We start from the raw sequence: 14,578 nt of genomic DNA, 5'->3' as shown, positions 1-14,578 counted from the left end.
TCTTTATGCTGCATAAAGAAGCATACATCTGGGAGCTGCATGGCTTTTAACACTTTAAAGTGCCTCTTTTTGGGCTACGCTAAGAGCCAATTGATTTATCCTAGAACAACAAACACAGGGCGTAGTGCATTTTCTCTTTCTAATGGTATTCTGAGGCCTACCAATCAATAATAACTATTAATATACAGAACATACACCCGCTAAATTGAAACACTTAGAAAGTGACCAACTGGACGGCTTCCTTGACAGGAAAGTTTAACACGAATAAAATGCTTGATGGGAATCGGCAGCAAGCCTGTAAAACAGCTGTTAATGAGCGAATCTGATTAGCGGGGAAACAATGAGGAGTTTGAATACTCACACTGAGCCTGTCTCCAGCTTTTCCATCAAGGGCCGACTCCTTGTGCAGCAGGTTGTACTGCGAAATCTTCCTGCTGTCCTTCTCCAGGTGCGAGAACATGTCGTGTTGGTAGTAGTCCATGATTGACAAGGATTTTTCCACACTTCTTCTCTTCAGGGTGTCCTCATTCTGCTCGACTAGAAACACAGGAAACAGATTCACAAAAAAGGCATTTTTTGTTAAACTTGATCCAACTTCTACAAAAGATAAAGACTGAGGAAGCTTCATGAAAGATTCAGCGACTACAACTTTCAACCACACCTGAGTCATTCCTCTTAGCTCTGTTGATCAGGGTCTTTTGCGGCGAGCCCAAAGTGCTTCCTGTCCCCTCGGGTTCAGTCTCAGTGTCGCTGCTGCTGCCTGAGTACGTGCACACTCGCAAGGCTCTTTCCTATTCATGGACAACAAAAAAGTCATTTTAAAACAGAGACATAACGCGCCTTCAAAGCCATACGAGCGCTATTATGCAGTCTGGTTTTTGCACAGAGAAGATACCAGGAAAAAACTTTAAATATAGCCCTCATGACTAAGTTAACTTTTTGCAAAGCAAAGTGGTGTTTAAGCTTCTCTCTTTTTTAGTTCAGTAGCAAATTTAGTTATTCATATGTAGATACCTACAGTTTTGAGAAAGTTTACTTTTAAAAGTTATTTGCAACATTATAAAACAGTCGGTAATGTTACAGAGTCACAAAGGCCTGGAGACCGGCTGGGAGCCATAGATCCCAATCCCAAAGTGTCAAAGTGTCCCCTTAGCAACTATACTAACCCTATAAATGGAGCGGAGCGGTCAGTAAGCCTAGAAAAGCACCATTTGAATCCCAGGTCTATAAGACCTCAGTCACACAGGTCTAGAGTTTGGTCAACAACCCCCCTGGCAACCAAGAATAACTTTGTTGGCAATTGGCTGCTGGAAGTTGCTTTCTAGGTGAAACTAGTTGCAAAGAGGTTTACTGTGCTTGGGGAGTAACCTCCTTTTAATTGCTTTGGTCTCTAGTGGTTGCAACAGTTGCCAACTAGTCTGCAAGCACTTCTCAACTACTTGCTAAATGGTAGTGAAACTGTGAAAAGTGTGACACAAACCAGAAACAGAGACTATTAACTGTCAAATAAAAAGCCTTCTGAAACGTAAGTGAGGAGAATACGCATTTTTCACTCATGACTGGAGGTTGCCACGAGGTTGCAGACCAGTCTCTGGGCCTGTGTGATCTTACCTGCTGAGGAGAGCAAAGTCTACAGTACTTTTGGGTTATTCTTTTTCTTTTAATTTTCTTCCTGTGCACCTTGGACATGGACTAACTGCAGAAACATCTGATTCTAAACACACTTTAACCAGTGAAGTGATTGTGTGAGTATCTGTACACTGCACATCATGCTGTAGATATTGGCCAGATTTCTTTGATCTCAATGGGACTGGTTAAATAAAGGTAATAATTAGCTTGTGCATGTTGGTTATGTTGTCAGATTGGAGTATATCCTACCGGACTTCTACATCTGAATGTATTCTCCTCTACCACATAATCAGCAACAAGCTAATTAATCCCCCTTGGAGTGACAGTTTCAGCTGACCTAAAAGCTAGGCACTGATGCTCTGTAGCTGCAGCACGGCCATCATTATTTTTCTCAACACACACACACACTGCATTTCACTGTGATGCAGTTATTGTCTCCTTTCAACTATATATTCAAAATAAAGTGAATACTTCCATGAAGAAAAGGCTGTCTTTTCTGCCATCTCACTAGCTTAGCAGCGCTAAAGAAACGCATTAAAAAACTGTAACTGCTTAATTCAAAAGCAATTAACTGCAACAAAAACAGATATTTCTAAGAAGCTCCTTCACAACACGTTACCCTCAACAGTTGGTAAGTATACAGCCTCCCTGGTGACATTAGTGGGAAAAATGCTAGTGTGTGGCCACCACTTTATTACCTCATTCCTCAAAAACAAGCAATGACCATTTTCAACTCTGCAGCTAATGAAAGAATTTCATCTTTGAAACTGTGTAAAGTTTGAGACAGTGTCTGGGTATCTCTCGAGTCCCTTTAAGAACCACAAATATGTCAACTTAGACTAAGTGTAATGTAAACGACTTACGCCCAGCATATCATGGTCCTTGGATTTCATCTTCCTCTCTGCTTCTGTCTCTTTGTCCTCAGTGGAACCTGAGATGTTGCTGCGTGGGGCACAAAAACTCAACCTCTTTGTCTGGATTGCGTCTAGAAATCGGGGGATATAAAAGAGAAATGAGGCAGGAGGTTTATAACAAACATGATAAGACGGTGATGAAGGTGATGAAGGTGATGTGGCGAACACTGACCACTGAATTTTACAAGAAGATCTGAACTAACATATGACCAAGTGGATTACCTGTGCAAACAGAGCGTGGAATATCCAACTAGATACACGCAGGATTTTTGAGTATTTGAAAAATCATTAAATTATAAGTGATCAAATAGGTTATGCAACTACTTTTTCTCTTAAAATTGATATATTTGCTGTGCTAATCGATGTGCCTGATAGTGTGTAATGTGCCACTGCTGCCAAAAAGTGGTAATAATTCAACTAGAGGCTGTTCAGCGACAAAACAGAAGCGGAATGGTTTGTTAGCCAGCTAAATGCTACCGCACAAACAGGAGAAACAGCTGTAAAGCTAGCAAGTCAGAAGTCTACCACGACAGTCATTTGAGGAACAGTCAAATACTTCAGAGCGACAATCGAAAAGGACTTTTACTTATAAACTACAAACTGCAACATATTTGGACGTAGGGCAGATAGACGTGGGAGTGGAGCAGGGAAAGACCACTGTAATTCTCGTGGTAATTTCTCCTTGAGCTGACAGGCTGATGAAACACGGGATGAGTACATCTTGTACATCCATTCAGTCGAAACCTATCCAGCTGGCTACAAACCCATTTCCCATTCGCATATCTGAATGAAACATTAACAGCGTCCACCCTGTGACTGCTCCATCCACAACTCCTGGCAGCCAACAGAACAGCTTTCAGCTGTCGTCCCCAAATGACGTCGGGCCGTCTTATTATCACTCTACCCAGTGCTGTCAGACGCCAGTTTAATTGTCTCGCATTCAGAAACCTCTCTTTCAGCTGCATTACAATAACGGGCTGCTTTTGGCTCGTGTTCTGTCTCCATCTGAGAAATCTGCATGGAGATCATAAAAGTCCTTTCCCCTTCTTCCTCTCACCCATTACGAAACAAACAATGTGACAGACGTTCTGTCTGTTCAGGTATCCTTTGCTTTTTTTGAATTTTTTATAATGATGAAGGAAAGGACAAAGAGGTAAAACCTGTGATAAAGACGCACAGCTTACTGTTAAGGCTTTCATAATCAACTTGTTTCACAGGGAAGACTCAACAGGAGCCACTTTATGTTTGTAGTTTTGCCTCAGATTCCTGCCTCTGCAGTGACACCGCAGCACTGGGGTGAACGAGATGCCGCCTAATGTCTTGTAAGCATAAATCTCCGGGTGTGAGCGCTCATCCCTGCATGTTATTGTAGCTTTAATTAGCCATCTGATTGCATGCTACCCTCCGCAGTTCTGCCGTGCATCATGGCCGACGCCGAGGCAGAAGGTGCTTTATGATCTATGGCTGCGGTGACGTGCCTATCTAATTGCATTTGTTGGTTTTCCTCGGGGAGTGGGAGTGTATGGCTTTCTACTATCTCAACTGAGTATCAGATGTCAGTGTTGATGCATTAGTCTCTGAATTAGCTGAACAAACAAGGTTCTTCTTTTAATCAGAGTTTAATAAACCAAACGGCTTCCTCTTGTCTGCTCCTCGGGAGCCCTTGAGCAGTCAGGAGGAAAATGCATTAACATAAAGTACAGTGACATTCAATACTTCACTTAACTTCCTGAAAGGTAAATAAGCTGTCTGAGGCTTTCGAGCCTAGGCTTTTTGTCCATCAAACATGATAATGGTAACGTTTACAGGCATGGATTTAAATTTATTTCCACTGTGACCTCGATGGAAAACATGAATAGCCTGAAAAGCACAATGAAAAGCACTGTTCTTTCTATTGTGGTGCCACATCCTGGCAGCTCTGATGACCTTCAAGTTAATTTAAAGAAAAAAAGTGCTGTAAAAAACTAACAGTACAAAGCACTGATGAGTATCAGTGATATATTAGATTAATAAAGCCAGACATCTATTATCTGTAAGATATAAATGAGGCTGGCACCTTTGCTTTGATTTAAGAAGCACTGCAAGTTGTAAATGTAATGCTTATACAAGCGAATGCACAAGCTAGGGTTACTGCAGGTAGATATACTGCAGAAACTCATCAACCATCACTTGTAACATTGAAGGAAACTCTTCAGAAATGAAACTGCTGTCATTGTAGTGGATTTGTTCATTTGGCCTGAAAGGCAGATTGACTAGGAATCAAATATTCATCCAAGAGATTCACAAACTAGCCAGCCATATTTACTTGGCTGATATTTTGGTTAGGTGTTTAATCCAATACCGATGCACTCATGTCAGTGTAACAACACGAGTAGCTGGGTGTATTCTCCACTTTGCCTGTTTCAAAGCAAACAGTTGGCCTCTTTGGGCAATCGCCATCTCTGCTGTTTCAAAAAAATCGTCTACAGATTTCCATTCAGGACTACAACCTCATTCCATTTAGGAAAAATTGGTGGGTGCCCAGTGTTTGCATTGATTTTTTTCTTTTGCATTTGGTGACCGAATGCAAGTAGTTAGCAGCAACCAACTGGTTCCCCAGAGGTTGATCGTGCAGTGCCTTCAACTCCTAAGGAAACAGTTTCAATCACAAGACAATTAAACAGGTTGCTTATTGGAAGGCAACCTGTCTCCAAACGATCAGAGACCAGCTCTGGCTGACTGCAATCGCTCTCAGCAAAGGTTTGTAAGTAACTGCTTCTAATCTATGAAACTCCCATCATGTTGCAGTCAATCTGATTCACTCTACACCAATGAGTACAACTTGTCTGCGATGCCATAGGGGACTCGACTCAATGGGTTGCCATTCCACTTAAAATGACCGGTCAATACTATAAAGGGTCTACAAACAGGAAAAAGAAGGCTATGTTGTGAGGCATTTGTTTACAGTTAATATTCCTGTCTTACCTGAGGATGCTAATTTGGGCAGGCGGCTCTGGGTGTCCTGGGCGTTGTTGTTGCTGCAGGTCACAGTGGGGTCAGACAGGGAGTGACCCATGCTCATAGAGACATGCGGGTGGGGTTTTGAAAGGGAAGGCACTTTCACATCAGGTTGTGAGGGGTCAGGGTGAGAAGAGGGAGGCTCCCGATCGAGCTCAGAGGAGCCACCGGTCACCCCCTCGGGGCTGGATTCAGATTTAGGGATGTGGCGACCGCTGGCCCGGGTGACAGAATCGGGGAGAGGGAAGGTGCCGATGCCACTGTCCAGGGTTCTCATCTGACAGCCGAAGCCTAAAGTGACAGGGAGAGGAGTGTGACGTCTGGGAGAAGCAGGAGACAACGACACAGGAAAAGAAAAGGAGGACCTGGATTTACATGCAGCGGAAAGGGTTGTGTTTAAACAAGGAATCTGTAGCAGGTTCAAAACACAATGTAAATGGAAAAAGAGAGAAAACAAAACATTTTAAACTGACACAGTACTTTTTGGAAGCTCCTTTCTGGTGCCCATTTGTAGTTATCACTATGGTGAGAGGCACACAGCTCTCATATACACAGTACACAAGAAACACCTGCTGCCAGCAATTCTGAACTAAATACACGATTGAGCTGCAACCCGAGGACATGCTCCTTGGATTCATCAGAGTGCACGCTGGGTTGTAATCAGGCGACGTGACAGCGAGTAGGAACAGATGGATGTCGTTTAGAAACCACAGTTTGCAGAGCCTTGACTCAGGCTGGAACAGATGGATGGCCATTCAGCACAGCACAGGCCCTTGTAACTGTGAACGGTAATGGCCAACAGTTACATCGGCTAATTATTAGTGGTTTGCAACTTTTTGCTGAGTTACACTGAAAACCACTGAGGATTAATTAGCTTTCTTACCAGGGACCTGTTATTCTTTTTCTTGTTTTCAGCTGTGTATACTGTTCCAATGGTGGACGCTCATATTAAACATTGCCAGAGTTTTACATAATGAGATAAAAGTACGTCAAAGTAATTCTTGGGTCAAAAAGATTCAGATTAATTTACAGCACTGGGAAAAGCCTTGAGCCACCCCCACTTCTTTCTATTTTGCAAGGAAAATGGGAAATAGTGATTTAATGAAGCATGTGTAAACATACATGTAAATACAGCATATAAAGCAAAACCAAAATGTGTAGAATTCCAACGAGCTTGAAAGTCGGAATTTGGTATGACCAAGTTTTTACTTAATATCTCTTTGGGAATCACCTGGTGCAAAAATACCATACTAGTACAGTTATCTTTGGTATTTTTCATAGATTGTACTTAAGAAATTGGGGAAAAAAAGTGTTTTTGTGACAGGCTGCTAATAACAAAGTTAAAAAAGTAAAATAGGCTCTTCACTAAGGTGGCTGTTACATACAAAAACAAAACTGGTTCATCCATTGAGTTAGGAGTCTTTTTATGCTTGAATAACTTATAGGTCAGAGTTAAGTGGCTTAACAGACAAAGCCATTCCTTTTAAAATGGTTGGGAACACGTTCTGGACTGACAGTGAGTGAAAAAGAAGCCAATGTCTAAAGAAACACTTTGAAAGACCTTCAGAAAGTCTGGAGAACTATTGCTCAAGTCTGGTTCCTTGGACACAAGAAAGATGAGAAGTATGATCGGAGATACTGGAGTGTAAACCTCCTAAAAAGTTGTCTGAAGTAAAAAACAGTGGAAGTTCAAGACTTTTTCAGTTCTGCATCTCCAAGTATTGGTTGTTAAAAACTCTTAAAGCGAACCTGAAGGCTTTCTTTTCTTCAGTCTCTCAGAAATGCGTAGATATTTACAGATTCTGCTTCTCAGTGTTACTAAAGCTTAAAGGGTTTCTTTCAACGCTGTTGTGCTTCACAGTGAGCTTTAAAAAGAATTTGCAAGTACTTAATCGGGCATACTTCAGAATTAGTTTACCGCTAGAAAGAAAAACAGAAAACAATATTTACACTTAGATGTGAAGCTCATACCATCTATCCATTTTCTCTTTGGACGTTTTTCTAGCAAGGATGCCAAGTACATTACTTAAATGTACATTATCTAAATTTAAAAGCATTGCCAATAGATGCACAAAGTAGGGGAATATTTGAGCGAGTTTTTGAGAAGAAAAATCGGTGCATGTCGCCAACTTTCAGCAGATTTCGCAACATACTGTGAAAACGAGTCCTTATATAAGTGTTTGGATGTACAGATACACCATGTTCATTGCACAGATGGCCTGTTAGTTGCAAATGTATCTGCTATCAGGCCCTCGAGGACACTTACATGTACTGGAATAAACAGAAATGCTGATCTCAGTGCATGTCATAGCCTCCGTATGCACATGGATGTTTACTTGTATATGAGAGCAAAAGGCGGAGAGAGCCATAGATTACACGGCTGTGTAATTGAATGCCAAGCCTGGCAGTTCAAAATGCCCTCTATAACCAAACTATAACAAGGTCCACAGTAATTCTACCCAGAGGGAACAACGACTGGACATAATCTAGTTTTTCATGAGCTCCCTATCACTTCTGTATACAACCTCCAGGGTTTGAGCAGAGAGAGTTGCCTTATTGATACCTCCTCTGCGTGGAAATGGGTTTATTCGAGGAAGAAAAACACAACAGAAATTGTAAGGCTGGATTAATACAACAGAGTGTACTATCTCTTTTGTTGCTGGAGCAAACATCCAGTTGAAATTATTCCTCTTTGGCTGAAGAATACAGTCTTTTTCTGTTATTTTGTACTTTCGTGCTTGTTAAAAATGTTTTAAAAAGGCAGCGCCATTTTCTAAAAACAAAAGTCTACAAAGTAAGTTTTGAACACCACACACATCAGCACCTGGTGAAGTAATAGCTGAATTATTAGTATTGATCAACAGTGCCATCAAACCTCTGCAGACGTATTAGAGTCATTTTGAGCTCCGGGTCAGTCAAAACGTTATTTATTGTCCCTTTATGAGGAAAAAAATACCTGCCTTGAGGGAAATTCTTCTAATGCACAGTACAATAACTGACCAGTGTGAACCTCCAAGCCCACATTCATAACTCGAGCTGCTTGCATCATAAACTGGCTGGATGTAAACTATTTTTATGATTGATGTGTTTACCTGGCATTAAAGCCTGTGAATGCTGCACTTTGGAGGGACGTGACATTATAGCAGTGCTGAAAAGCAACGAGCAGCCACAGCTGAACCTTTATTAAATATTTAATTCAGGCTGTCGGGAAGCGCTTAGTTGGCAGAATGTAAAGAAGGCAGCCTGTTAACCAGAATACAGAGACAATTAACATTTTTATTTTTGGTGACATGGCTCAGACCCAATATTAGTGGCTCAAGCCAAAAGTATTTTGTGATTGATTAGTAGCTTCGCAGCTCAATCTGTGGAGATTATTTCCATCTGCACTCAGCCTTAACAAACACATTTATTTTAATTGTGAGAACTGGCAGATGTATAGATTTTTCACTGTCACCAGCATGCATGTTTTGCATACAAACAGGACTAATTAAGATGCAACCCCAGAGAACAATGGCCAGCTTTTCCATCTAGTTAAAATATATTACGTTTGGAGACTAAGACTTTATTGCTATTGTTAGTAAACCTTTGAATATTCAGTTTTGTTTTTGCTCCGTTTTGATCTCCACCAACTCCTGGAGGAACTTTCTGACTCTTTAGCACCTAAGTTCTTAACTACAGTCCCTGGCCACTTTGTTAGGTACACCTGTTCAATTGCTAATTAATGCAAATATCTAATCTAATAAGTAACGCAACAACTCAGTGCATTTAGATATGTAGACATGATCAAGACGACCTGCTAAAGTTCAAACTGAGCATCAGAATAAGGAAGAAAGTCGAGTTAAGTGACTTTGAATGTGGCATGGTTGTTGGTCTGAGTATTTCAAAAACATAGATGTTTCTAGAGTTTACAGGGAATGGTCTGAAAAATTAGAAAATATCCAGTGTTTGGTAGTTCTCTGGGTAAAAACAGCATGTTGATGCCAGAGGTTAGAGGAGAATAGCCAGACTACATTCAGCTAATAGGAAAGCAACAGGAAGTACAATAACCAATCATTATGACCAAGGTATGCAGAAGAGCATCTCAACAGCAGCAGAAGACCACGGTGGGTAGGGATTGGGTATTGATAAGATTTTCACGATTCCATTTTCGATTCTGTTTAACGATTCGATTCTCTTATCGATTCTTTTTTTTAAAAAAAGGAGAACACTAAGGTCGATTAGCTTAGAACTTTGTTTTATATCTTCTCTTTGAACAAGATAGAAATTTAGGAGTAACATGGCCTTACAAACCCAACAGTGAGATCTTAAGAGATGCAGCCTATGGCTCTTCAATGGGGGGTCACAGGGTCCCCAGGAAAAAAATTGTAAATGTAAAATAATAAAATAAATATTCTTCTGTAGCAATAACAAAGTATAACATAAATTATTCTGTAGCAATTACACAAGAATATCCAGTAATGTCCCTGCCTACAATTAAACACATTCACTTACCAAAGATCAGGGCATCTGCTGTGGTACATGGGTGCAAGCCTTTTACCACAAACTTAGTCACTGCTCGGTGACATTCGTCTATCCTGGCCTGAAAGGAGACGCTACCGGTAGACTGCAGCGAGAGCTGCCAGCATCTGAGCCAGACTCTGTCTGTCTCTCTCATCATGGTCACCTAAATGCACAGTAATGGCAGGTTTTGTAATAAGGCAGATCGCACTAACATAATATGCACTGTTAGTTGATTATTTACCTGCCGCATTAACGGGAGAGGACGTGGAAACGTTACCGCTGCTGCTGGGTTGAGATTCACGAGTCCGGAGCGGAATTAAAAACACGACATTCATTTAAGGTCATCGTGTGTTTTGTGAGCAAATGTTTCCTCCCTTAAATGAAATATCTACTTTGCAAGTATTGCAAGTTGCCCTGTTGTAATCCGTTCTCGTAAAGTATAACCAAACTTTTGAGCGTTTGAGCCGCCATGTTTCCTGCCAGGTAAATGACGCTCCGCAACGTGGTGATGTCATTCAGGGCGACTGGAATCGATAAGGGAATCGTTTGCAAAAATGGCAAAGAATTCCAAGGAATTGAAACAGTGGGAACCGGTTCTCAACAAGAACCGGTTTTCGATACCCATCCCTAACGGTGGGTGCTGCTCCTGTCAGCTAAGAGCAGGAAACTGGGACTACAATTCACACAGGCTCACCAAAACAAGACAACAGATTATTGGATGTTTTGTTGTCTGATCAGTCTCGATTTCTGCCACGCCATTCAGAATTTGGTGTAAACAAAATGGAAAACTTTGGGCTCTAAGTACCAACTGAGCTTGAACGTGTCCATCCTTTTAAAACCACAGTGCACCTATCTTCTGATGACTGTAGGATAACACACTGTCTCACAAAATTCAGATAATCTCAACTTGTTGAATCTATGCCATGAAGAATTAAGACTGATCAGAAGGCAAAAGGGGGTCTAACCTAATACTAGAATTTACAAAACCACGACTCTGAGCAGTCGTTGGCGAGCCAACTTTCATAAAAGTCCACTGCTGGAACTCACCCCAGATGAGACTTTAACCCACAATCCCAAAATCCCTAGCATAGGAAACTAGTGCCTTATCCATTAGGCCACTGGGGTGTGCACACTGTAATAATGTAACAAAAACATTTTGTTCAGTGTACAGCCGGTACATTGTGGCTTGTTTATTTAAGCTGTCTGTGCTAGCAGCAGCAATCAAAGATTCTTATCCTTTCAGGAGCATCACAATGGTAAAGTAAGGTGTGTCTTTAAACATGGCATAGTTGTCGTTGGTGCCTTGTTGCAAAACTCAAATAAAACTGGTTTCTTGAACATGACAAAAAGTTCACTGTACTCAAAAGATTACCACAGTCGCCAGAGCTTAAGCAACTAAAAGCCCATTCACATGGATGTGCAAGCTGACAAATCTGCAGAAACTATGTGACGCTATCATGTCAATATGGGCAGAAAAGTCTGAGGAATGTTGCACCTCGTTGAATCTGTGCCATGAAAAATTGAAACAGTTTTGAAGAAGAGGGTCCAATACTTTTACTAGCAGTGGGTAGCTAATAAAGTGTCCGGTCAGTGTATGTTCACCAGCTGTGTCTGGTGGCTAGTTGGTTTTTGGAGGTTTTCATTCTCTGAAAACTCCTACCTATCACAGCTGAAAATGACACAAAAATTCTAAAGTTACATGCTTGAAAAAAGTACCCATAGGGCTTTTCCCTGTCTAAAAGGAATCACAGAGTCAGGAATTTCATCACCTTAAATGACCTCTTTTACATGCAGTACACGCTGTCCTGCAATTCTATTTTTAACATGCATGTACAGGTTGGCCCTCGGGTCTTTTGCATCCTCAGACAGCTGCTCTAAGTGGCAGCTCCAACTCGGCTTCTAAGAAGGACACATTTTTAGTGGTTTTCAGCTCCCTGTAGCGTTTCTGAGATTTTAGAATATACTATTTATTTTATTTGAAGTTTTATTTGCGATACTGTTCTTACCTTTACTTCACTTACATCTTTTATTATTTTCGATTTCTTCTCTCTTACAGTTATAGCACATATAAAGCACGAAATGGTTTGATAGTACAGCCATCCTAACCATTTGCCATCAGAATAAGCTATTTTATTTACAGTTTTAGTGTTCTCCCAAGTTTTGGCAAGGCAAGGCAAGGCAAGGCAAATTTATTTGTATAGCACAATTCAACAACAAGGTGATTCAAAGTGCTTTACAGAGACATTAGAAACAAAAACAAATAAAAAGCATGATTTAAAATTGATTAAAACAAGCAAACAAACAAACTAATTAAACACACACATTTCACACCTGTTCGCGCGATCTGAACCCTTATCGTAAGGGGAGCTACCAGTCCTTCTGTGGACGAGCTACTTTCTATTTTAAATTCCTTGAATTTAAAATACTCTCTAGACCCAGTCTAGACCCAGTTGGGGAGCTACCCAGAGCTCTAAACCCACTTAACAAACAAACAAACAAAACAGTATATAAAATCAAAACAGATAAAATCAGAACAGTAGATAAAATCAGGCAATGAAGGAACAAATAAAATAATGATTCTGACTTATCTGCACACCTCTCTTTTCCCTCCGAAACAAACTGGCTGGGGTTATAACCCATCTAATTTATTTTAATAAAACTAAGAGAAAAAACAAAATCGCTACCCTGCTATCAGCAAATCTAAATTCACACCTGCAATAGAGCTACATTTCAAGAAGCATGCCATTATGTACTTTGAGATGAATCTGTGAAACAATTTGTCAATAACCCGGTGAGTGACAGCCGAGTAATGAACACGGTGCACTCCACATCCAGTAAACAGCACCTACACCCCCTCCTTCCCCTCACCGAGCTACAATCTACAATGTAAGTTTGTCGCTCTGCAGTAATAACAGTCATCATCTCATCTCACAATTGTTTGATGCATTTATTTTTTCACTTCTTTAGCTGCTCAGGCATTGTGAAACATCACCCGGCTGCACGTCAATCACCTGAACAGACTGTCAACGTGCCGTTTGCAACCGCTGCTATTTCCCCACAGTAATGGTGAGTCTGGCAGTGAGGGGAATCAGTTGGCGACGGAATTGAGTTGTCAGTCACATCAGGAAATTGCAACTGTAAAAATGTGTTAATGCTTTGTTGCACCGGTTGATTTTTGACAGGTTTAAGTCAAATGAAAACCTGTACTCAGTGAGATAAACACTTGCAGATAGAGTATGAAACCCAGAGAAGAGAAGACGTGAAGTTTAGGCAAAGTAACAACTCAAATCAGAGAAGAGGAAAGATATTGTTCTTTTAAACTGCCTTTAGTGAAAGCTGAAAAGTAACTCATAGACTCACCTAACATGTGGTCTTGACAAGCTGCGTCTGGGATGTGTCCCTCTACATTTTCAGCCTTTAGGTTGATCTTCTCTGTCATTATGAGGGTCTAGAAAATGAACAAACTCCATGTTAGTGACAAAGTTATGACGTAAAGCAGAGATTTTAAACCTTTTTTCTGACACACCCTTAAAGGTTTGTCAGATAGACCTGAGAACACCTCACCATCCCCACTTTTCAAGTTCAAACACGTTTATTTGAAAATTATTTTAAACTGGAAACACTTTCAGCTTAGTAACCAATCATAGCAATTAAATTCAGTCACACCACAGTACAAATAGGACAGAAACCTTCTTGCTTGAACAGAGAAAATCAGTGGTTGCTCAGTAACTGCCCTGAATTTTTTCACATTGGTCAACTGATTGCAAGATGTTGCAGCAACCGCTCTCCAAACAATCCTAGTCTAGCTCAGATTGCCTGCAATCACTCTCAGACAGATTGGCATACATTTACTGGGAGTGGTCCCCAACTTTGAAATAACAGTGATAGCCCGTGCTTTGAATAATTTTAGTATAGTATGACTAGTATAACTGCAGCACTAGTGAAATATCCCAACTATTAGATGACTGACAGTTTGTTCATCTATTCTTATTTTGCTAATAATTTGCTAATAATTTAAAATGATTCATATTTCTAGCTAGATTGTGTAATGGTTTAAGCTAGTTTTAGCTAGATGGTGCAAGTTTTATTGCTCTTTCATTTCTTCATCTAAATTTTTATTTGATAGGTACGCTGTTAGGTCATAATTTCTCCCTTTTTAACCCTAATTTTAGCGAGCTACTGTGACTTTCCTGCAAAAAAATTTCTCTTGCTTATGCCAACATTTATCCAGGTATTTTGACATGCCTTTTCTTAATTTTTTATTACTTACGCAATCCAAATCCCTATACATGTTTATAGTTACATTTCTATTGCTTATCAATTAATTATTTTTTTCTTTTAGATGAGTTGAGCTAAGCTGTCCACATACCCCAGGATACCTTCTGGATATATTAGACCGTATAGATGCAGCTTTGTTAGTATAAGCTGTTAACATTTATCAATTTAAAAGGCTTTCTTTTAGGTAATGTGCAAAAGAAAATTGTGGATGAAAAGGATCGGTTAAACCGATTCACGTACTATATGACTTTCCAGAGGAC

General features: G+C 40.4%; 1 protein-coding gene across 5 annotated transcripts in view; it reads right to left on the bottom strand.

The window, feature by feature from the left end:
• The window catches only part of LOC146680934 (nck-associated protein 5-like), a 187,205-nt gene that overhangs the window by 12,348 nt on the left and 160,279 nt on the right, over positions 1-14,578 (bottom strand). For all 5 annotated transcript variants that reach the window (XM_085449739.1, XM_085449740.1, XM_085449741.1 and 2 more), the window contains 5 exons: positions 13,401-13,488; positions 5,508-5,831; positions 2,493-2,614; positions 662-791; positions 362-537 (listed from right to left, as the gene is read on the bottom strand). In XM_085449739.1, coding sequence (XP_085305865.1) covers positions 362-537; positions 662-791; positions 2,493-2,614; positions 5,508-5,831; positions 13,401-13,488 — 840 coding nt within the window. The remainder of the gene's footprint in view (positions 1-361; positions 538-661; positions 792-2,492; positions 2,615-5,507; positions 5,832-13,400; positions 13,489-14,578) is intronic.

The sequence above is a fragment of the Copadichromis virginalis genome, linkage group LG23 (genome assembly GCF_057382275.1).
Source record: "Copadichromis virginalis isolate Kocher_CV1m ecotype Utaka linkage group LG23, C_Virginalis_male_GT1.1, whole genome shotgun sequence".
Classification (NCBI taxonomy): domain Eukaryota; kingdom Metazoa; phylum Chordata; class Actinopteri; order Cichliformes; family Cichlidae; genus Copadichromis; species Copadichromis virginalis.
The sequence above is the reverse complement of the archived record's forward strand: the minus strand, read 5'-3'. Positions and strand labels throughout refer to the sequence as shown.